We start from the raw sequence: 25,423 nt of genomic DNA on the forward strand, positions 1-25,423 counted from the left end.
TAAATCATTTATAAATCATATAAATCATTACACACAAAGAAAGCATCATTCATCTTTGTTAGAGAGAACTGTGGTCTAACTCATTAGAAGAATTGAAGCTCCACACAATAGCAAGGAAAACCATATGACTTCCCTGATTTATGCACATCTGTGCACATGTATTTGGGATACCTGTCAATGTGCCAAGGAGTACTAGAAACAACAATATTAGTAGGCTCTTCTCCAAGGAATATCAATGTTATAAAGATCTGGGGAGAAAAAAATATGGATATAAAGCAAGTAATGCAAAACGTGCCAAAAGATTAACTTAAAACATAGCATTCTGGAGAAAGTTTTAGCTTCTTATGGGCATCTTTGCTCATCCACTCAATCGCTACAGTTTCTTTCTTTGTAATTTTGATGAAAATCTTTGTAGAAAACTATAGCTGATAAATTTTACTGTTTAGAACAGCAGCTGATTTTGATGGGGTTTTAAATTTATTTGCAAGTAGATCATTTTCACAAGTCCCCAGAGGAGGAAATGGTAACCCACTCTATTATTTTGCCTGAAAAATCCTGTGGACAAGAGCCTGGCAGGCTACAGACTATGGGGTCGCAAAGATTCAGACATGACTGACCGACTAAGCACACAGCACATTTTCACAGGTAGGTTGATAGAAAATTATCCCACAGTCACACCTATATCCTCTGTCAGGCAGCTCTCAAATGCATGCAGATAATCGCAAGGGAGGCACAGCAGAGACTATGGTCCCCTGAGAAAATTGAATGTAACTAAAGCATGCTCTTTTCAGGAAGCCTGGTACAGGGACATCTGCGGTAATTACACTGACAGTTTACATTTCCCTTTCTGATTTCCCTTTGGTCGTGGGGAGACTGTCAAAGTAGCCTTGGCTTCTGTCCCTTAGTTAAAGGCAAACATGTGACTCAAGCTAGAACAATTAGTCTCTCCCTCTGAGGATGTGACTCCTGAGAAGAGGGGAGCTATTAATAACACTGATAATAGTGGAACACTTCGTTCTGCAGAGAGAACCCTGAAAAAGCTCAGGGACTCTCCATTACGTTCTTTTCCCTGGGGCCCGACCTGATCTCCATCCTTACCATATGCTCCAGTTTTTCCTTTGATTCTGTGAGCTAGTCCCAATCTTTTCAATAAATTCTTTCCTGCTTGAAGTTAGAGTCCATTTTTATTTCTTGTAAGCAAACGTGTATAGTATAGGCCTTTAGGTACCAGCTTCATATACGAAATCATCACTTTATTTGAGAAAACGATCTGCTCAATTTGCAGGAAGTTAGATGGCGATTTTATTGGGCGTTACTGTTTGTCTAGGTTTCAGTATAAAACACAAATTACTTTTAACATGGTAGGAATTTACATCTTCTTCTGAACGTTGATCTTTTCTACATTACTCCTTCCACCTCAACTTATCTTAACCGTCATTTCAACTTAACTGTCATTTCATTCATTAAAAAAAAAGAGAAAAACTTATTTAAACTTATTGCATATCTAAATGTATTATATATTTCTGCTTAACAGATTGAACATTAAAAAGCATTTTTGTGGAGCAAAGAGGACCTTTAGGGCAGTGAGACTACTCTGTGATACTATAATGGTGAATACATGTCATTATATGTTTGTCCAAACCCATAGTATGTACAGAAGAATTGATACTTTTGAACTCTCAAAAAAAGTCTTCTCTCAAGAGAAAAACTGACTCATTGGAAAAGACCCTGATGCTGAGAAAGATTGAAGGTGGGAGAAGGGGATGACAGAGGATGAGATGGTTGGATGGCATCACTGACTCAATGGACATGAGTTTGAGTAAATTCTGGGAGTTGGTGATGGACAGGGAGGCCTGGCGTGTTGCAGTCCATGGGGTCGCAAAGAGCTGGACATGACTGAGTGAACTGACTGATGGTATGTACAACACCAAAAGTGAACCCCAATGTAAACTGTGGACTTTAGGTGATTATGATGCACTGATACAGGTTCATCAACTGTAATAAATGTTCCACGTCTGGTGGGACATGTAGTAATGCAGGAGGCTATGTTTGTGTAGGGGTAGAGGGTATACAGGAAATCTCTGTACTTTGCTCTCGATTCTGCTATGAACCTAAAACTGCTCTAAAAATGAGGTCTACATTTAAGAAAGAAAGAAACAAAATCTTTTTCTAAACTGCAAACAAAGCTCATCCTTAATCTATCTCATAATCATAATAATCATCATCCACATTGATTCTGATGCTGGCGTGCTCCTCCAGCTTTGGTTTCTTTTTGGTCTCTTTGCTTTTCTCGGTCAGATGTAAGTGATGCTCACATTGCTTCATGATCTTCTTGGAAGACATCCAGCTCTCCCCTTGTCGTTCAGCTGGTGCCACACACTGTCCTCCCCTCACATCTGTGCCCTTGGCCTTCAGGACCTCTCTGGCTCTCAGGAGACTGCAGGTGCAATTCCATGGATTTCCATCCAGATACAGGTGCCGGAGGCGAGGCAGCACCTCCAGGGCTTTGAGGTCTAAAGCGGAAAGCCTGTTGTTCCTGAGGTTTAGAACCTGAAGCTGCTTCAGATCCTTGACCTCCCTCTCAGCAATATCCTGGATGGCATTGCCTTTTAGGTCCAGCCTGGCTAAGGTTCCTGGGAGCCTGAAAAAGCATGGAAACAGGATGTGAGAGGAGGCTGTGACCGTCATTCCAAACTGCCGAGGCAACTCAGACTGAGCAACATCCAAGTTTGCTGCACCGTTCTGTTCCCTCTGAAGCTAGAAAACAAGCTTTATTTTGAAAAGATAATTTAAAGTACAAACCTAAGTCTTACCTATTGATCTTTAACCCTTTCTCATAGGACTTATTTTCTAATCCTCTGATTTCTTCTATTTTATATTCATATATTTTTCTCCTCCAGTGAAAATCTTGAAAAAATGGCTAATTCCATGTCTGGGGCAAAATAAGCTAGAACATCTGAACCAGAACGCAATGAATTGTTCAGAGATTGCTGGAACACCTATCATGATGGCTGCTATCCAAAAATACAGTGTTAGCAAGAGTGTGGAGAAATTGGAACCTTTGTGCACTGTGGATGGGAGGATAAATGGTACAGACGATATGGAAAACAGTATGGTGGTCCTCCCCAAATTAAAAATACAATTGCCATATGATCCAGCAATTCCACTTTTGTGTATATACTCAAAAGAATCGAAAAGAAGTTCTCAAAGAGATACTTATGCACCCATGTTATACTCCCATGTCAAATTCACAATAGTTAGAATGTGGAAGCAATCCAAATGTCCATTGATTGATGAATGAGTAAGCAAAATACAAAATATAAGTACCTACAATGGAATATTATCCAGCCTTAAAACGAAGGAAATTCTGACTCATGCTACAACATGAATAAGGATACTACGCTAAGTGGGAAAAAAAGCCAGTCATAAAAAGATAACTTCCCTGGTGGCTCAGACGTTAAAGAATCTGCTCCAATATAGGAGACCCGGATTCGATCCCTGGGTCAGGAAGATTCCCTGGAAAAGGGAATGACAACCCCCTCCAGTATTCTTGCCTGGATAATTCCACGGACAAAGAAGCCTGGTGTGCTACAGTCCATGGGATCACAAAGAGTCTGACACGACTGGCTGACAAACACTTCACTTCAAAAGATAACTGCTGTATGATTCTACTTATATAAGATGTCTAGAGTAGTCAAATTCATAGAAACAGAAAGTAGAATAGTGGTTGTCAGGGATTTAGGGGAGAGGGGAAATGAGCTGTTTAATGGGTACAGAGTTTCAGTTTCACAAGATGAAAAAGTTCTGGACGCTGGTTGCACAACAGTGCAAATATACTTAATGTTGAATTGTACATTTTAAAATGGTTAACATGGTGAATTTTATGTTATGTGTGTTTTACCACAATTTTTTTTTTTAAATAGAGATAATGGAATTGTGTCCCATGAACACAGGAACCAGCTTGGAGAGGCTCCTATTAAGGAAATTTGAGCATCAAAAGAGACTAGCAACTATAAATAACCATAACTCACTGAATGAATTAAGATCTCTGGGTCCATAGTGATATTTATAAAACAAAAAAAATAAAGAAACAGAAAAAAAAAGCTACACAATAATGTTAAATGGGGAAAATAGAAGACAAAATTGATTTGAAATACATAAAAACAACTTATGGCTAGACATGGGTTCTGATTGAGCAGTTATGGATGACTCCTTTGTTTCTCAGCACACAAAGTTTTCAACCTTGAACAGGTATTGCTGTATAATCAGAAAAAAAAAATTTAACTGTGGCTACCAATTTGAAAAATTTCATGCTAACAACTGTTGATAAAAATAAAAAAGGATCACAGTTGTGAACTGAAAATCTTTCTCTGAGTCAACAACTTTCCATTAAGTGCTTCCCTTGTGGCTCTGACGGTAAAGCGTCTGCCTACAATCTGGGAGACCCGGGTTGGATCCCTGGGTCGGGAAGTTCCCCTGGAGAAGGAAATGGCAACCCACTCTAGTATTCTTGCCTGGAAAATCCCATGGACGGAGGAGTCCGATAGGCTACAGTTCATGAGGTCGCGAAGAGTCAGACACAACTGAGCCACTTCACTTCATTCTCTTTATGAAGTGCAATAAGCGAAAAAGTTTTATGGGAAAAAAGGTCCTGAAAAATACCACCCAAATGCTATCTCCATGCCATGTGAATGTATTCTATTTCATGCTTTTTAGTATTCACTGGAATTTTTTATGGTGGTCTCAGTCATATGATTGCTATGCCAAAGAGAAAGAAACAAATGAATTTAACCATATTTTACAACAATATTACCTTTTGTTTGTTATAGTGTTATTTTTAGATGAATTTAATTCTAAAAGGTTAATCTTTTAGGCTACTGGAATGGGTAGCCATTTTCTTTTTCAGGGGATCTTCCCAACCCAGGGATTGAACCCTAGTCTCCCACGTTGCTGGCAGATTCTTTACCATCTGAGCCACCAGGGAAGCCCATGGTTACTGGCACTTAGCCTAAATTTTGTCCTTGGTTTTTTTCTTTGATATTTACATTTTATAGTTGTATATATTTATGTTTATGTATTTTATATTTGTATTCATCTCCTAAACCATATAATATATATACATACATAAGTATTTGTGCTTTTGAATATTTTAAAGTCATGCTTAAAAGTGACTTTTTTAAAATTTGGAATTAAATTTACCTAACAAAATAGGTTAATTTACCAGGGAAAATCACTTCATACATTTTAAGTGTGGTATAAGCTTCTGCAAAGACATTTTCTCTTAATAAGTCTGTTGTTAATACAATTAACAATTTTCAAATTGATATCCACAGTTAAATTCAGTTTGAAATTAATCCCTGAGAGACTGTAACTTTGTGCACACACCAGCTTATCCAGCTTACATCTCGAAAAGTTATACAGAAAATCTGTGTGTAGCTTTTTTTTTCCCCCCCAAAAATGGACTGTTAATTGGTGATGATGCAGCAACCAAGGCTCTGGAACTATTGAGGGTACAAGGGGCCCAGCAGCTGAGGAAAGATATGGTAAACTCAAGAGTCAAGTCTACTTATTAAGACTTTGAGTTCTAACTTTGGCTATTCTATCTACTAGTATGTGACTTCAGGTAAATTATTTAGCTCTTTTTTTTTGGCCACATCCACAGCATGTGGGATCTTTGTTCCCCGACTAGGGATTCAACCCATGCCGCTTGCATTGGAAGTGGAGTCTTAACCACTGGGCCACTGCGGAAGTCCCAGTTATTTAGCTTTTTAAGGCTTCTGATTTTCCAAGTATTCACTGCACAGAAGTCACATAAAAATGTTAACTAAGGACAATGAGCAAGCCAAGCTTTTCTTTTAAACAAACACACTTATTCAATTATCAGCTGGGTAGCCAAAAACTGTACCTGTTCTTAGAAGTATCTTTTTTTCTTTCATGTTGTTATGGATAATCAAAATGGTATTATAAGAGAAATCAGTAATTTCCTGCTTTTGGCAGTCATTTATTTCTTTGATATAGTTTGTCTTTATAAATCTGATTTCTATAAAAATGTAGCCCTGATTTTAAGACAAACAAGTGTCTAGAAATGCTGTTTGTTCTTTGGGCAATACCCCTTCTTAGCGTAAAAAGAGGCACACCCCCATTTTGTCAGTAGATGGCACTTGAGTGTAAGAAAAAAATGCTAACTGGCTTCATTAGGTTGTAGAAAGCTATTCTGCATTTGAATTATCCAAACTGTGAATAATGAAGGAATGGTGTAACTTATCTTTGTTCCCTGAGCTGCAGACTGGTGAAATGAGAAGCAGCAAAAAGTGAGACCCAGGTTCTGGGTAGTCTAAATTCTAAGTTGTGATTGAGTCACTCAGTCATATCCAACTCTCTTGCGACCCCATGGACTGTAGGCTGCCAGGCTCCTCTGTCCATGGAATTTTTCAGGCAAGAACACTGGAGTGGGTTGCCGTTTCCTCCTCCAGAGGATCTTCCCGACCCAGGGAACACATGCACATCTTCTGCATTAGCAGGCAGATTCTTTATGGTTGAGTCACCAGGGAAGCCCAAGGAATAGATAGTATTGTACTTTAATTCTTTATAGGAGGGAAACCATGGAAAAACTTTTTGGGGTCCTTCCAAATTTCCAATTCAAAGAAAAATTGCAGAGTAGGGGTTTGGTGGTCATGATGGGGAATTTAAAAATCACTTTCTATAAGAACACAGGCCAAGTTCTCTGACAGAGTAGAGAGCTGTGTGGCTTCATTTATGCCTCATGGGCATACCCATGAGCTACCCCCTGGTCGCTCATTACTTGCCTCATTGTCCTTTCCCAGTAGTTCTCAACCTGGGCTATGCCTTAAATTCATCTGGGGAGCTTTTTAAAAATACTGATGCCTGGGGTGATGACGTAACTGGTTTGAAGTGAGGTCTAGGCATGAATGGGCTTTTTAAAAGTTATCCAAATTGTGAAATCAGATTTGAAAATTAGGGTTAGCTCAGGCTTGCAAGGGCTTCCCTGGTGGATCAGTGGTTAAAAAAAAAAAAAAATCTGCCTGCAACGCAGGATACCTGGGTTCAATTCCTGGATTGGGAAAATCCCCTGGAGGAGAGCATGGCAATCCACTCCAGTATTCTTGCCTGGAAAATTCCATGGACAGAGGAGCCTGGAGGGCTACAGTCCATAGGGTTGCACAGAGTCGGACAGGACGGAAGCGACTGAGCAGCAGCAGCAGCAGGCTTCAGTCAGTTCAGTTCAGTGGCTCAGAAATGTCCGACTCTTTTCGACCCCATGGACTGCAGCACACCAAGCTTCCCTGTCCATCACCAACTCCTGGAGCTTGCTCAAACTCATGTCCATTGAGTCAGTGATGCCATCCAACCATCTCATCCTCTCTCGTCCCCTTCTTCTCCCGCCTTCAGTCTTTCCCAGCATCAGGGTCTTTTCAAATGAGTTAGTTCTTCACATCAGGTGGCCAAAGTATTGGAGTTTCAGCTTCAGCATCAGTCCTTCCAATCAATATTTAGGACTGATTTCCTTTAGGATGGACTGGTTGGATCCTCCTGCGATCCAAGGGACTCTCAAGAGTCTTCTCCAACACCACAGTTCAAAAGCATCAATTCTTCAGCTCTCAGCTTTCTTTATAGTCCAACTCTCACATCCATACATGACTACTGGAAAAACCATAGCTTTGACTAGATGGACCTTTGTTGGTAATGTCTCTGCTTTTTAATATGCTGTCTAGGTTGGTCATAGCTTTTCTTCCAAGGAGCAAGTGTCTTTTAATTTCATGGCTGCAGTCACTATCTGCAGTGATTTTGGAGCCCAAAAATATAAAGTCTGTCACTGTTTCCATTGTTTCCCCATCTATTTGCCATAAAGTGATGGGACTAGATGCCATGATCTTAGTTTTTTGAATGCTGAGTTTTAGGCAGCAGGCTTGCAAACCCATTATACATTCTGTTGGGTAAAAGCATTGTGCTTTCTGTAGTCACTTATTAAAACACAGATACTCTGTCAGAAGTAATTAAGAATAATTAAGCTACTTTTCACTCATTAAACTTAGCAGGATTACTTCCCCAAATGCTTTCTAAAAGTCACCTGAATAGAAAAATTCACCAAGTTCACAGTTTTGTCCATGGCTGTCAGAGCCTGCTGAGAATCCTTAGGTGAGATAGTTACTCCCTAACCTGTTTTGTGACTTTTTACTTGATGCATATTTTTTGGAGGAGCATGCAGTAGTCGAAAATATAGTAGAGAAATTATTTAAATAACAAGAATGTTGTTGTTCAGTCACTCAGTCATGTCTGACTCTTTGCAACCCCATGAACTGCAGCACGCCAGGCTTCCCTGTCCTTCAGTATCTTCCAGAGTTTGCTCAAACTCATGTCCATTGAATTGGTGATGCCATCCAACCATCTCATGCTCTGTCATCCCCTTCTCCTCCTGCCTTCAATTTTTCCCAGAAAGCAGGGTGTTTTCCAATGAGTCAGTTCTTCACATCAGGTAGCCAAAGGGTACTGGAGCTTCAGCTTCAGCATCAGTCCTTCCAATCAATATTCAGGGTTGATTTACTTTAGGATTGACTTATTTGATCTCCTTGCTGTCCAAGGGACTCTCAAGAGTCTTCTCCAACATCACAGTTCAAAAGCATTAATTCTTCAGCATTCAGCCTTCTTTATGGTCCAACTCTCACATCTGTACATGACTACTGGAAGAACCATAGCTTTGACTATATGGACCTTTGTCAGCAAAGTGACGTCTCTGCTTTTTAATACTCTGTCTAGGTTTGTCAGAGCTTTTCTTCCAAGGAGCAAGCATCTTTTACTTTCATGGCGGCAGTCACCATCTGCAGTGATTTGGGAGCCCAAGAAAATAAAACCTGTTACCATTCCCCATGGGAATATGGGAATACCAGACCACCTGATCTGCCTCTTGAGAAATTTGTATGCAGGTCAGGAAGCAACAGTTAAAACTGGACATGGAACAACAGACTGGTTCCAAATAGGAAAAGGAGTACGTCGGCTGTATATTGTCACCCTGTTTATTTAACTTATATGCAGAGTACATCATGAGAAATGCTGGACTGGAAGAAGCACAAGCTGGAATCAAGATTGCCGGGAGAAATACCAATAACCTCAGATATGCAGATGACACCACCCTTATGGCAGAAAGTGAAGAGGAACTCAAAAGCCTCTTGATGAAAGTGAAAGTGGAGAGTGAAAAAGTTGGCTTAAAGCTCAACATTCAGAAAACGAAGATCATGGCATCCAGTCCCATCACTTCATGGGAAATAGATGGGGAAACAGTGGAAACAGTGTCAGACTTTATTTTTCTGGGCTCCAAAATCACTACAGATGGTGACTGCAGCCATGAAATTAAAAGACGCTTACTCCTTGGAAGGAAAGTTATGACCAACCTAGATAGCATATTCAAAAGCAGAGACATTACTTTGCCAACAAAGGTTCGTCTAGTCAAGGCTATGGTTTTTCCTGTGGTCATGTATGGATGTGAGAGTTGGACTGTGAAGAAGGCTGAGCACTGAAGAATTGATGCTTTTGAACTGTGGTGTTGGAGAAGACTCTTGAGAGTCTCTTGGACTGCAAGGAGATCCAACCATTCCATTCTGAAGGAGATCAGCCCTGGGATTTCTTTGGAGGCAATGATGCTAAAGCTGAAACTCCAGTACTTTGGCCACCTCATGCGAAGCGTTGACTCATTGGAAAAGACTCTGATGCTGGGAGGGATTGGGGGCAGGAGGAGAAGGGGACGCAGAGGATGAGATGGCTGGATGGCATCACTGACTTGATGGATGTGAGTCTGAGTGAACTCTGGGAGTTGGTGATGGACAGGGAGGCCTGGCGTGCTGCGATTCATGGGGTCGCAAAGAGTCGGACACGACTGAGCGACTGAACTGAACTGAACTGAACTGAACCATTCCCCATTACCATTTCCCCTGTTACTATTGTTTCCCCATCTATTTGCCATGAAGTGAAGGGACCGGATGACATGATCTTGGTCTTAAGAATGAGAGTCTTGAAATACTGACCACATGCTCTAGCCTTAGAGTCTTTGTACTGGCTGTTGTGTCTAGAACACTCCCACCCCTGCACACCCTGCCCACCGCCCCACAAAGACCACTGCCCCACAAAGAAAAAGAATCTGCTGTTTAATAAACAACATAGTATCTTTTTAAGGAGAATAATAGTACTTACTCTTCTATTTTTATTCTACTTTAAAATGTGAAACATGGGATAAAAGTTAAATAGAGTCAATTAACATGAACATATTAGTAACAGATTATGACTTTGGTTAGAGGGGAACAAGTACAGTGGGTTGGAGATAGAAGTAGGGATATTTGGAAAAAATTTATTAAGCGCCAGAGTATGAGGATGTATGTGTGTTTGTGTGTGTGAGACAAAGAGAATAAAAGAAACAACTGAAAACATAAGGTAAGACCAACACAAACTGACTCACACACTCACAAACAGGCCCACAGAAAACTAAGCAGCACCCCACAGCACTGAGAAAAACAAATGACTCCTAAATGCATAATTCAAAATAAATACAATGTTAGATTTCAAGATTTTGATTTTTCCCTTATAAACTATTTCAATGCTTTTAAAAATATAAATGTCTTACTACATTTTCCCCCTCAGTTTTTCCTGGGGTCCTTGCTTTGCTAGTGTTAAACACATGCCTTGCTTCCCAAATGGTGCAGTGGAATCTGCCTGCCAATGCAGAAGATGCAAGAGACACGAGTTCCATCCTTGGGTCGGGAAGATCCCCTGTAGTAGGAAACGGCAACCTGCTCCAATATTCTTGCCTGGAAAATTCCATGGACAGAGGAACCTGGCAGCTACAGTCCATGGGGTTGTAAAGAGTCAGACAGGACTAAGCATGCACCCCCTTAAGCACATGCCTAGTGCGCCTGTTGCTGGATCCAGGCCATAGCTTAGACAACCAGAACACATTTTTACAAGTAATAGCCCCCTGTGATGTTCGTTAGCATACTTCCCTGAAGCTGCAGTTGCTTCTAATACAGATCTCTAATATAGATCTGTTGATATCTTGTCCCACAGGCAAGGTAAGTTAGTGTAGGAGTCAGCTTGAGGGCTGGAGATTCCAAACCCTTGTTTAAAACTTCTGCCTCTGAACCCTTGGATAGCTTTAATCAGATAAATTACATTTACCTGGACTACTTTTCTTTCTTGTATAATGTACTTAGTTGCCCCCATCTTTGGAAGACTTCTCTGGTAAGTTCCACAGATGATAAAGCTCACTTACCGCAGAGGTATAGACAGGAGTAGGTTCTGCTCCAAGGCCAGATTGGAGAGCTGGGAACACTTCTGCAGGGCTCCAGCTTCAAACAAGCTGACAATGTTGTTGTCCAGAAACAAGTGTTTCAAATCTCGGAGGTCCCGGAAATCTTGTGCGGTAACTTTCCGAATCAGATTATTGCTGATATCCAGCTTTTGTAGCCGGGCTGGTAGTCGGAGGGGCAACGTCTGAAGTTGGTTTTGGGACACCTCAAGGGTGGTTAAATTGGCAAGGAGCTGTGCCCCCTCGATGGAAGAGAGTGAGTTTTCTGACAGGTAAAGGTGGGAAAGATTCTCTAAGTGTTTCATATCTCGAAACCTCACCGCTTTGAGCCGGTTTCTCTCCATTTTTAAAGAGAGCAAAGATTTGGGGAGGTTAATAGGAATTTTAGTCAGAAAGTTACTACTGAAACTGAGAAATTGCAGAGACTGAAGGGAAGTGAAGAAGCTAGCTGGTATGAGATGTAGCTTGTTATTTTCCATGCTCAGATGTTTCAGATGGGGAAGTGCCAGCGGTCCCTCCACATTCTCGATGTTGTTGGCGTCTAACATCAAGCTTTGCAGACTGACAAGGGAGGAGAGCATGCTGGTAGAGATAGAAGAGATCAGATTGTTTTTCAGTTCAAGGATTTTTAATTTCTTCAGTCCTTCAAAATCAGATCCGTGAAGGACATATATTGAATTATCATTTAGTTTTAACACTTCAAGACTGGCTGGGAGAGCACGGGGGACCCGTCTTAACTTATTTTTCCAGAGTTCCAAGGTCTTCAAAGTACTCAGAGTTTTGAAAGTGTCGTTTTCTACTGACTCTGTTCCACTGGCCAGCAGAAGAAAATCTTCTAGAGCTAACATTTGGGTAAAGTTAGAGAGCTATTAAAAAAAAAAAAGCAGGGATGGGGAAAAGAGGAGAAAAGCAGTAAATTAGGATTATTATTTTTAAAAAGGCATATACGTTTCCATTCAATACTAATGATACTTCAGCTTTTTCCTTCAGGATCTATTTTATTTTATTACTGCTGCTGCTGCTGCTAAGTCATTTCAGTCGTGTCCGACTCTGTGCGACCCCACAGATGGCAGCCCACCAGGCTCTGCCGTCTCTGGGATTCTTCATGTTGTTGTATAGCAAAACCAATACAATATTGTAAAGCAACTTCTCTCAAATTAAAAAAAATTTTAAGTAATGAAACTTTTTTTTAATTTGAGGGAAGTTGCTTTACAACATTGTATTGGTTTTGCTATACAACAACATGAATCAGTCATAATTATATACATTTATGTTCCAGTACTTTGGCCACCTCATGCGAAGAGTTGACTCATTGGAAAAGACTCTGATGCTGGGAGGGATTGGGGGCAGGAGGAGAAGGGGACGCAGAGGATGAGATGGCTGGATGGCATCACTGACTCGATGGACGTGAGTCTGAGTGAACTCCGGGAGTTGGTGATAGACAGGGAGGCCTGGCGTGCTGCGATTCTTGGGGTCGCAAAGAGTTGGACACGACTGAGCGACTGATCTGATCTGATATATACCCCTTCCCTCTTGAACCTCGCTCCCCACCCCATTCCCTCCCTCAAGGTCATCACAGAGCACAGGCTGGGCTCCATGTGGTTTTAAATTATCTCTTGGAAAAGGATAGAAACTCAGGTCCTGACCATTTTTATTCACACCTGCTAGAGGGACGGGGGAGCCTGGTGGGCTGCCATCTATGGGGTCGCACAGAGTCGGACACAACTGAAGCGACTTAGCAGCAGCAGCAGTGTAAGAGGTCTAAAATATTTTAAGCACTTTCATATACTATTGATAGACATAAAATTGGCCAACTTTTGCTGTGTATTCTTTGACCCAGCAAGTTTACTTCTAGGTAGAAGTGCTTACAAATTGCACAATGATGTGTGCGACAGGATGTTCTTTGTTGCATCATCTTGTAACAGCCAAAAAGGAAACAATCTGGAAATTTCACCAAGCTGTTAACTAGAGTTGCTAACTCTTAGAAGGTAAGGTTATAGGGAATTTTCATTATCTATCTATATTTCACATTGTCTAGATGTGTTAAAATTATTAAATTACATTTAAACAATTTTAAGCATTAAAAGTAAAAAAAATTTAATGTCCTAGATACTGCTATCAGTTGGATGGGCCTATTAGAAAGACATTTTCAAGTATATTATAGTTTGGAAAACTAGTCTCCTTGTTCCCACTCCCCAATTTTTGTTTCATTGATGAAAAAGATTCATGAAGAAACAAATAGGATACACGTGTCTCCATGTCTGTAGAGCAAGGAGTCCATTCATGCATATACCCCAGACCTAATGCAATTCCTCTCCTCAATTTTAGGAATCTGATACACTTTCTCCATGGTTTGCAAGTTTAAGCACACCTATCTTTCCACATACCCTCCAAACTCCTAGCTTGACATCTACCTCCTTTTTAGGATGGTGTAATTTTTGGTATTTGTTTCTCGAGTAAAATCATGTTTAGGTAAATGAAGAATTGTTCCAGATTTTCCTCAGCTTAATAAATCTTCACAAAATTTTCAACCTGATTTAGAATTCAGTTAAGCTGGAATTTTCAATGCACAATTTTATGTCTTACTGTCTATAGCTTCTAAATGTTGATTTAACTGTGCAGTTGAACCCTTTTGTAATACCAGTATACGGTTAATACCTTCAAAGTGGGTTAATTCTGCAGCACATATTTGTTATATGTGATTATACTATAGGAGGACCTGTGATGTGAATTATGGTATATTTTAAAGCATCTCCTAAAATGGTACACTAGTTGAAGAATCTCGTGTTAAAAATTCAATAAACAAATATTTTTAATCATAAAATTTTTGGCAGCTGCCTTGGCTTATATATTGCTGCTAACATTTGATATTTTCTTAATGATTAATCAGATGCATTAATTAGTCATAGTCCCAAGAATAGTACTTTTTGTTTTTGAATTTGTTGAGCATCTACAAGTTCCATGTGCTTTTTTACATGTCATTATTAGTTCTCTTCATAACCCTGCAAGTTTGAATTTCAACAGGGTTTACAGAACTCCAAAGCCCTTTCTTCCTCAACTCATCATTTTCTAATACATTTTCTGCTGCCTGTGGTCTATAATTAATGTTTTTCAAATGAGACACAAGATCTGGACACAGATCATATTTTTAGAAAAGCAGAAATTTTAGAGATTATATAGTACAAATCTTCCATATAAGGGAAGGTTTAAGCTGGAATCAAGATTGCCAGGAGAAATATCAATAACCTAAGATATGCAGATGACACCACACTTAAGGCAGAAAGTGAAGAAGAACTAAAGAGCCTCTTGATGAAAGTGAAAGAGGACAGTGAAAAAGTTAGCTTAAAGCTCAACATTCAGAAAACAAAGATCATGGCATCCAGTCCCATCACTTCATGGCAAATAGATGGGGAAACAATGGAAACAGTGACGGGTTTTATTTTCTTGGGCTCCAAAATCACTGCAGAAGGTGACTGCAGCCATGAAATTAAAAGACACTTGCTTCTTGGAAGGAAAGTTATGACCAACCTAGATAGCATATTAAAAAGTAGAGACATTACTTTACCAAAAAGGTCCATCTAGTCAAAGCTATGGTTTTTCCAGTGGTCATGTATGGATGTAAGAGTTAGACTATAAAGAAAGCTGAATGCTGAAGAATTGATGCTTTTGAACCATGGTGTTGGAGAAGACTCTTGAGATTCCCTTGGACTGCAAGAGGAACAAACCAGTCAATCCTAAAGAAAATCAGTCCTATATATTCATTGGAAGGACTGATGCTGAAGCTGAAACTCCAATACTTTGGCCACCTGATGTGAAGAATTGACTCATTGGAAAAGACCCTGATGCTGAGAAAGATTGAAGGTGAGAGGAGAAGGGGACGACAGAGGATGAGATGGTCATGAGTTTGGGCAAGCTCCGGGAGTTGGTGGACAGGGAAGCTTGGTGTGCTGCAGTCCATGGGGTTGCAAAGATTCGGACATGACTGAGTGACTGAACTGAACTGAACTGAAGCGATGAGGCCAAAAAATAAAAATAAAATAAATGACCTGTCCAAGATGCAGGGTGTTTAATCTATTCTTCATTCTAAATTGCCTTTTTCTAGGCTTTCTTTCATATTAAGTCATAAATGACTCTACACATTGATTTGCACCTCTGGGACTGTTGATGTCCCGAAAAAAAGACCTTGATGTTGCAAATGCCTCCACTTCTATCTGCTTGACGACAAACCCTAAAAAGACAGCCGACTATGCAGCCAGTCTCAGAGATGACATGAATCTGAATGGACAGTTTCTCTGAGGACAAAGTGTGGTGTGGGAGCTTCAATTTGTCTCCATTTTTATATATAAAGTATATAGACTAGCCTACATAGTAAATACCAGTCATATTCTTAACTAAATCCAGGGAATAGTCGTTTTATGTTATTAAGCATAGAGAACCTTTTCCCTTTATCAGGTGAATGCAGATTACTTTTGCCAAAGCCAAAACAACACCCAGTTGTGGATGTGACTGGTGATGGAAACAAAGTCCAATGATGTAAAGAGCAATATTGCATAGGAACCTGGAATGTTAGGTCCATGAATCAAGGCAAATTGGAAGTGGTCAAACAGGAGACGGCAAGAATGAGCATTAACATTTTAGGAATCAGCGAACTAAAATGGACTGGAATGGGTGAATTTAACTCAGATGACCATTATATCTACTACTATGGGCAAGAATCCCTTAGAATAAATGGAGTAGCCATCATAGTGAACAAGAGTCCAAAATGCAGTACTTGGATACAATCTCAAAAGTGACAAAATGATCTCTGTTTGTTTCCAAGGTAAATCATTCAAAATCACAGTAATCCATCTATGCCCTGACCAGTAATGCTGAAGAAGCTGAAGTTGAACAGTTCTATGAAGACCGATAAGACCTTCTAGAGCTAACACAAAAAACATGTCCTCTTCATTATAGGGGAATGGAATGCAAAAGTAGGAAGTCAAGAACTACCTAGAGTAACAGGAAAATTTGGCCTTGGAGTACAAAACGATGCAGGTCAAAGGCTGACAGAGTATAGTAAACACCTTCTTCCAACAACACAAGACTCTACATATGGACATCACCAGATGGTCAATACCTAAATCAGATTGGTTATATTCTTTGCAGCCAAAGATGGAGAAGCTCTATACAGTCAGCAAAGTCAAGACAGAGAGCTGACTGTGGCTCAGAATTTATTGCCAAATTCAGACTTAAATTGAAGCAAGTAGGGAAAACCACTAGACCATTCAGGTATGACCTAAATCAAACCCCTTACAATTATAAAGTGTAAGTGACAAACAGATTCAACATATTAGATCTGATAGACAGAGTGCCTGAAGAACTGTGGATGGAGGTTCGTGACAGGAGGCAGTGATCAAGACCATCCCCAAGAAAAAGAAATGCAAAAGGCAAAATGGTTGTCTGAGGAGGCCTTAAGTATCTGAGAAAAGAACAGAAGCAAAAGGCAAAGGAGTAAAGGAAAGATATACCCATTTGAATGCAGAGTTCCAAAGAATAGCAAGGAGGGATAAGAAAGCCTTCCTCGGTGATCAATGTAAAGAAGTAGAGGAAAAAATAGAATGGGAAAGAGTAGAGATCTCTTCAAGAAAATTAGAGATACCAAGGGAACATTTCATGCAAAGCTGAGCACATTAAAGGACAGAAATGGTATGGACCTAACAGAAGCAGAAGATATTAAGAAGAGGTGGCAAGAATACACAGAAGAAATGTACAAAAAAAGATCTTCATGACCCAGATAACAATGGTGTGATCACTCACCTAGAGCCAGACATCCTAGAATGTGAAGTCAAGTGGGCCTTAGGAAGCATCACTTCAAACAAAGCTAGTGGAGGTGATGGAATTCCAGTTGTGCTATTTCAAATCCTAAAAGATAATGCTGTGAAAGTGCTGCACTCAATATGCCAGCAAATGTGGAAAACTCAGCAGTGGCCACAGGACTGGAAAGGTCAGGTTTATTCCAATCCCAAAGAAAGGCAATGCCAAAGAATGCTCAGACTACTGCACAATTGCACTCATCTCACACTCTAGCAAAGTAATGCTCAAAATTCTCCAAGCCAGGTTTCAACAGTACATAAACTGTGAACTTCCAGATGTTCAAGCTGGATTTAGAAAAGGCAGAGGAACCAGAGATCAAATTGCCAACATCCATTGGAAGATCGAAAAAGCAAGAGAGTTCCAGAAATACGTCTACTTCTGATTTTTGACTATGACAAAGCCTCTGTTGTGGATCACAACAAACTGTGGAAAATTCTTCAAGAGATATGAATACCAGACCACCTGACCTGCCTCCTGAGTAATTTGTATGCAGGTCGAGAAGCAACAATTAGAATTGGACATGGAACAACAGACTGGTTCCAAATTGGGAAAGGAGTACATTAAGGCTGTATATTGTCACCCTGCTTATTTAACTTCTGTGCAGAGTACATCATGTAAAATGTCGGGCTGGATGAAGCACAAGCTGGAATCAAGATTGCTGGGAGAAATATCAATAACTTCAGATATGCAGATGACACCACCCTTATGGCAGAAAGTGAAGAAGAACTCAAGAGCTGCTTGGTGAAAGTGAAAGAGGAGAGTGAAAAAGTAGGCTTAAAACTCAACATTCAGAAAACGAAGATCATGGCTTCTGGTCCCATCATTTCATGGCAAATAGATGGGGAAATAATGGAAACAGTGAGAGACTATTTTGGGGGGCTCCACAATCACTGCAGATGGTGATTGCAGCCATGAAATTAAAAGAAGCTTGCTCCTTGGAAGAAAAGCTATGACCAACTTAGCATATTAAAGAGCAGAGACATTACTTTACCAACAAAGGTCCGTCTAGTCAAAGCTATGGTTTTTCCAGTGGTCATGTATGGATGTGAACGTTGGACTATAAAGAAAACTGAACACCGAAGAATTGTTGCTTTTGAACTGTGGTGTTGGAGAAGACTCTTGAGAGTCCCTTGCACAGCAAGGAGATCCAACAAGTCAATCCTAAAGGAAATCAGTCCTGAATATTCATTGGAAGGGCTGATGCTGAAGCTGAAACTCCAATACTTTGGCCACCTGATGCGAAGAACTGACTCCTTTAAAAAGACCCTGATGCTGGGAAAGATTGAGGGCAGGAGGAGAAGGGGATGACAGAGGATGAGATAGTTGGATGGCCTCACCGATGCAATGGACGTGAGTTTGAGCAAGCTCCGGGAGTTGGTGATGGACAGGGAGGCTCGGCGTGCTATAATCCCGCGGTCACAAAGAGTGGAACACGACTGAGCGACTGAACTGAACTGATTATTAGTTAAAATGGCCTACCATTTTCTAAATATTTACTATGCTTATCTTTTGTCTTTTAATTGAAGGACACTTACTTTATACTTTTGTGTTGGTTTCTGCCGTACAACAACTGAAACAGCCTAAGTATACTTACATCTCCTCCTCCTTGAACCTCCCTCCCACTCCGCCCCTGTAGGTCATCACAGAGCAGCGGGCTGAGCTCCCTGTGTCATCCAGCCACTCCCCACTAGCATCTGCTTTGTATCTGGTAGTGTATATGTGTCAGTGCCACTCTCTCACGCTGTCCCACCCTCTCTTCCCCTGCTGTGTCCACAAGTCCTCTCTCTACGTCTGCTCTCTGTTCCTGCCCTCAGATAAGTTCATCGGTACCATTTTTCTAGGTTCCGTATATATGTGTTAATACACAGAACTTGTTTTTTCTTTCTGACTTGCTTCACTCTGTATAACAGCCACTAGGTTCATCCATGTCACTGGAACTGGCACATACAATGCTTATGTTTACAAAGCTCTGTGTGTAAACATGATTATTCCCTTTTCACTGAGGGAAACTAAAGCTCAAGAAGGCAGAACAATTTGTCCAAGTATTTCTTGCTAGGAAGTGGAAAGATTGGGCTTCCAATCCAGGTTTATCTTACCCTAACACATATATTTTAAAAAATTAATCTATTTATTTTAATTGGAGGCTAATTACTTTACAATATTGTGGTGGTCTTCGCCATACATCGACATGAATCAGCCATGGGTGTATATGTGTCCCCCCATCCTGAAAATCCCACCTCCCTCCCCACCCCATCTCTCTGGGTTGTCCCAGAGCACTGGCTTTGAGTGCCCTGCTTCATACATCGAACTTGCACTGGTCATCTATTTAACATTTGGTAATACACATGTTTCAATGCTATTCTCTCAAATCATCCTACCCTCACCTTTTCCCACAGAGTTCAAAAGTCTGTCCTTTACATCTGTGTGTTTTTTGATGTCTCTCATATAGGGTTTTCGTTACCATCTTCTTTGTAAATTCCATAATGTGTGTCAATAGACAATATTTGTCTTTCCCTTTCTGACTTATTTCACTCTGTATAACAGGCTCCAGTTTCATCCACCTCATTAGAACTGATTCAAATGTGTTCTTTTTTATAGCTGAGTAATATTCCATTGTGTACATGTACCACAACTTCCTTATCCATTCGTCTGCCAACAGACATCTAGGTTGATTCCATGTCCTGGCTATTGTAAACAGTGCTGCAATGAACATTGGAGTACATGTGTCTATGTACTCTGGTTTCCTAGGTGTGTACACCCAGCAGTGGGATTGCTGGGTCATAAGGCAGTTCTATTTCCAGTTTTTTAAAGGAATCTCCATACTGTTCTCCATAGTGGCTGTACTAGTTTGCATTCCCACCAACAGTGTAAGAGGGTTCCCTTTTTTCCACACTCTCTCCAGCATTCATTGTTTGTAGACTTTTGGATCGCAGCCATTCTGACCGGTGTGAGATGGGACCTCATTGTGGTTTTGATTTGCATTTCTCTGATAATGAGTGATGTTGAGCATCTTTTCATGTGTTTGTTAGCCATCTGTATGTCTTCTTTGGAGAAATGTTAACACACATATATTTTTAACTTTACTGTTTATAACGTGAATTTAGCTGAAGTGTATAGAGTTCTGGTGCCACAATGAGAAAGACACCCATTGATTTTCAACTTATCAGTTGAGTTTGCAGAGCTGACAAAGGCAAAAAAAATCTGCCAGACTTGTTTTTTCCATTTCCGTGGGCTGAGCAGGGTTGTGCTCAAGAGATGTGGAAAGAGATGCTTTTGCCTTGGAGCTAACCTTGGGACTGTTGGCCATTTGTCAACATTGGTTAAAAAGCAAGGCAAGTGTGGTTTGGTGTTAACAATTAGGCTTGGGGGAAAAAAAGAGAAACAGGCTTAGAAAGCTTAGCTAAGTAAAATTCCTGCCATCACAGTTTTACAGTTTGGCGAACCTAATACTTATGGAGATAAAAGTTACCATATAATATGAAAAGTTAAAGAAAAAAAAAGCAAGCCAAGTAAAATGAAACAGAGCAGAGGGGCCAATTCTGCTGGTCTCTCCATGGAAAGGCTTTGTTTCAGTTTTCAGTTCTGGGAAGCTCCCCTTCCAAGCACTAGAGGGTCACAGGACTTCCTTAGGCTCTGTTTAGGTCAAATGCACACAGGAATCCAACACGTTCACAGTGACTGCCTCAGACATATGTGAACCAAGCCAGCAAGGCATTTTCTAAACTATGTTGGAATTTTCCCTGATCATCGAAGCAACATTTGTTCTCTGTAAAAAATTTAAAAATTCTGGAAAGTATGGAGAGAATATAAAAAGAATTCATAACTTCTCCCTTGTTGATAAACTATATAGTTCTTTTTAAAAAATATGTATTTATTTATTTGACTGCAGTACGTCTTAATTGGGGGCTTCCCAAATGGGATAGTGGTAAAGAATCTGCTTGCCAATGCAGGAGACCCAAGAGATGTAGGTTCATTCCCTGGGTGGGGAAGATCCCCTGGAGGAGGAAATGGCAACCCACTCCAATATTCTTGCCTGGAAAATTCCATGGACAGAAGAGCCTGGCAGGCTACAGGCCATGGGGTCGCAAATAGCCAGACACAACTGGGGGGCGGCACTGAGACTGCAGTTGCGGCACCAGGTATCTAGTTCCCTCACCAGGAATCAAACCCAGGACCCCTGCATTGGGAGCACAGAGTCTTACCCGCTGGGCCATCAGGGAAGTCCCTATACATTTCTTACACAAGAATAATCTGAAGTACCTTCTTCTCTTCCACAAAAGATATATGTAAATAATTATTTTCATTGACTGCCACCAGAAAGACATTTCTGTATGCATGCTAAGTTGCTTCAGTCATGTCCAACTCTTTGCAACCTTATGGACTGTAACCTGCCAGGCTCCTCTGTCTACAGAATTCTCCAGGAAAGAATACTGGAGTGGGTTGCCATGCCCTCCTCCAGGGATCTTCTCATCCGAGGAATTGAACCTGCATTTCCTGTGGCTCTTGCATTGCAGGCAAGTTCTTTACCACTGAGTCACTGGAGAACCCCAAAGACATTTCTATTTGTTCTTTATATGTTAGAGCTAAACCTGTAAAACTCTTAGAAGAAAATACAGGCATGCATTGTCATGACCTTGGGTTTGGTAAAAGTTATCTTGGGTATGACACCAGATATGATCCTCTCCAGCAGCACCAGCTGTCCAGGTATAGGAGAAACAAAGGAAAGTGATCATGTTAAACAGAGACTGAGGCTTTGCTGAATAAGCGTTGAGATAATTGGTAAAGAACCTGTCTGCAATGCAAGAGCCACAGGAGATGCAGTTTCAATTCCTGGGATAGGAAGATCCCTGGAGGAGGGAATGGCAGCCCATTCCAGTATTCTTGCCTGGAGAATTCTGTGGACAGAGGATCCTGGTGGGTTACAGTCCATAGGGTCACAATTGTGGGATGCAAAAGGGGAAGAGGTAGGGAAAGAAGATAAATAAGAAATGGACTGATATCTGAGAGAATGTGGGTAGATCTAGGATTAGAAGTCTCCATGAGGTAGAATGATAAGCGCAGCATGTGGCAGCTGAATAGAAAGGAGATAATGACAAGAGAGCGCATATGGGAATTCAAGACTTTTGACTAGAAAAATTTCAGGTATAAAGAGGATTATGATATAAACAAGAGAGTAGACAGCTGTGGAGAACTGCAAATGTAGATAGATAATTTTTGTGAGTTCAAGGAAGTGTGGGACTAGGATATTGAACGCTAAAGGCACCCCAAAAGATGCAGAACTTAGGATGGAGAGGAAGACTAGGAGACTTAGGATGAAAGAGACAGGGGCACAGTATAAAACTCACAGAGGAACAAACAGTGTTATTGTCTGATGATGTGCACCTCAAAGAAGTAGGGATTTTTACAGATAAAAGGATGAATAAAACCCTCTTTTCTTGAGGGCAGAAACTGAATTTTTAATACTTTTTTAATCTTTTTGACTGTACTGTGTGGCTTGTAGGATCTTTGTTGCCCAACCAGGGATTAAACCTGAGCCACATCAGTTGAGAGCCTAGAATCCTAACCACTAGGCCACTAAGAAACTCCTGGAACTGAATTTTTCATCTTTTATCTCCAGTCTCAACCACAGCATTCACAGACCCAAAGACAATTGAATCATATGAACAAGTAATAGACACATTTAAAATTGTGGTATATACACACATATATATGTATATATAAACATGCTATGCATGCATACATGTATATGTTATGTATGTGTATATATGTACGTGTATGTGTGTGTGTGTGTGTATATATATATAGTTTATATTGTTATTAATCTGTAGATCCATTTTAAGTCTTTTTGTTTAAAATACAGGCACCTAATTCTATAATTCAAACCAGATAAACAGAATAACATTGCATTCACTAAATGCAAGTAAAATATGGTCATTTAAAGCCTGAAGGATTTTTAAAAGGGAAAAGAAAAGTATTATTGCTCAGAACTTTCTACTTCCTTCACCAAACAGTCCTTTCTTTCTTCAACTTTTCTTCTGCGAACAGTCCTTTCTAGAGATAATTAACTAGGTTAAAGTCAGGGAAGTGGCAATATTGCTATTCACTGAACCTAAACCAATCAATATTGCTGTTGAGTGAACCTAAACCAGTGACAAATGAACTCAATCAGTAAGTGAGTTTGATGAGAGACATAATTTCATTTTACTGACTGCAGAGCAGCAGTGGGGGATCATTACCAGGCTTCGTTGACACTCCACCTCTCAGTATCTCAAGTCCTCAGGACAAATATTTAAGCATTTTGCCCTTTAACCAGGTGTCTTGCTTGAATTCTGAGACCTGACAGGCATTAGGCACTACTGGATTAGAAGAGGAAAGTAAACAGATGACGACTAGGCAGTGGTGCTTATTGAACCTCGAAATAAATACCATGCCACATATTTCAAACTCCCAGGGTTTGTGTGCACCTACATTAAAATTTCTTGACCAAATAAAACAGGGGGACAGGGAGGTGTCTCTGTTTGAAGGAAAAGTACATTCCCTTGCTGAGTCTCTGCATCTGGATCATACACAGGTATTTCCTTATCTTAAGGTTTGGATTGATGAGGGGGAAGCAGTGACCAGAGAGTCATAGAATTTTCCATTTAGAAAATTCCTGGGATCCCCAATCTAATCCAGCCTTCTCATGTCATAAAAGTAACAAATAAGGTCCAGAGATTTTTTTTTTTTTAACTGCTTGCCTAAGGTAATTCTATCGCTAGTGAGAAAACTAAAATGAGAACTCTAGTCTCTTGATACCTTTCAAAATACCAAAGGTCAAAAACAAGTTTCTTCATGTTATACAAGTCAGACAGATCTATAGCACTCTTTTCAAGTGCCCTCTGAATAGGAAAGCATGAAAATAAACGCCATAATTAAAAGCACATAGATCAACTAAAAATAAATAAATTAAAAAATAAAAGCACATAGAATGAGAATTTCAGTAATGTGGCAAAACAAAAACGTGTATTTCTTCTGTATAAGTTTCCATAAAGATATTAATGCCTGGCTGGTTTGTAGGGTTTGTATGAATAATTCTCACATGCTGTGTTTATCTTGATAGCCTTATAATGTTATAAGTATCATCTGCCTTCTATGGCATAAACAAAAGTATGTTTTTTCGCCCAAATTCTTTTTAAAATGGGGACACGAAGAAACCAATGCTCTCAAACTCTTTTTGTTAAGAATCATTACTCTACTTTAACTCTGCAACAACATAATTAAAATTTTAAAAAACTAAAACAAAATATTATTTTATTATTGGGGGGGCTCCTTAACTAAAATGAAATATCCAGAGGCACATACCCATCTCACTACACAGAGCAAACAGGTAGCTAGTACTGCAACACAATTTCATAATCATCGCTTTTAAGTTTTGATTATTTACATTAAGTTTAACAACCCCACAGTCACCCCTTCACCCTGTCTCACAAAATAAAGTTGCAGGAGAATGAGTGATTACCTGAAGGTGTTGAATTTTGCTATGGCTGATGTAGAGCTTCTTGGTGGTGGAAGGAATGCCCGATGGCACCTCTGTTAGCCTGTAGCATTGCACCGACTGCTCTGAGTCACAGCTGCATCGTCCAGGACAGTGAGGATCGAGACCATAGCAGAGAGAGAGCAGAGCAAGGAAAGCGTAGAGCAGACACATCTCCCAAAACAGGGCCTCTCACGTAGCAGGCGAGTGTTCAGGCGATGCCTCACTTTTTATACCGTGAAATCTGATCATAGAACCTTATGAATGTGTACTCTGTCAATGTAAGAAGACAGGAGAGAAAAAATTCCCAATTTGCCTGGGTTAAAATGTTAGCAACTATTACAGAGAGGAAGGCACTTAAACATTGATAAGCTGCCTTAATATTTGTAGGTGAGCAAAACCCTATGTTATTTATGGCTTGAAAGGCTAATCTGCAAACACCTCTATTATCTGTAGTTTCCTTTTTTTGTTAAATGTGACACTCGGGAATTAGGGGGAAAAGACAAAGGGCTGTTTTATAGTGGGCTATAAAACCATTGAATTTTCTGTGACCCTGTATTAAAACCATTTTTGTGGGATTGCAATGGGCAGGTGTTTTCTCCTCACATTAACCAGTATGGGAAAATAGACAGGTTTTCTATTTATTATTGTTGTTTTAGTATTTTATTGCTAGTGAAACAATGGGGGTACAATGGAGAGATGTTTAGAGCCACAGGTAACTTATTTGATTCATCTGTCACTTGATC

At 40.2% G+C, this 25,423-nt stretch overlaps 1 protein-coding gene across 1 annotated transcript; it reads right to left on the reverse strand.

Annotated features, from left to right (window-relative positions):
- Positions 1 to 1,219: 1,219 nt before the first annotated feature.
- Positions 1,220 to 24,916, reverse strand: NEPN (nephrocan). The gene is given in 3 exon segments (NM_001103327.1): positions 1,220 to 2,641; positions 11,276 to 12,177; positions 24,663 to 24,916. Coding segments are annotated over 3 exon segments (1,539 nt in total). The 5' UTR covers positions 24,852 to 24,916; the 3' UTR covers positions 1,220 to 2,193.
- Positions 24,917 to 25,423: the final 507 nt, after the last annotated feature.

The sequence above is a fragment of the Bos taurus genome, chromosome 9, assembly GCF_002263795.3.
Source record: "Bos taurus isolate L1 Dominette 01449 registration number 42190680 breed Hereford chromosome 9, ARS-UCD2.0, whole genome shotgun sequence".
In the NCBI taxonomy this organism is placed as follows: Eukaryota; Metazoa; Chordata; class Mammalia; order Artiodactyla; family Bovidae; genus Bos; species Bos taurus.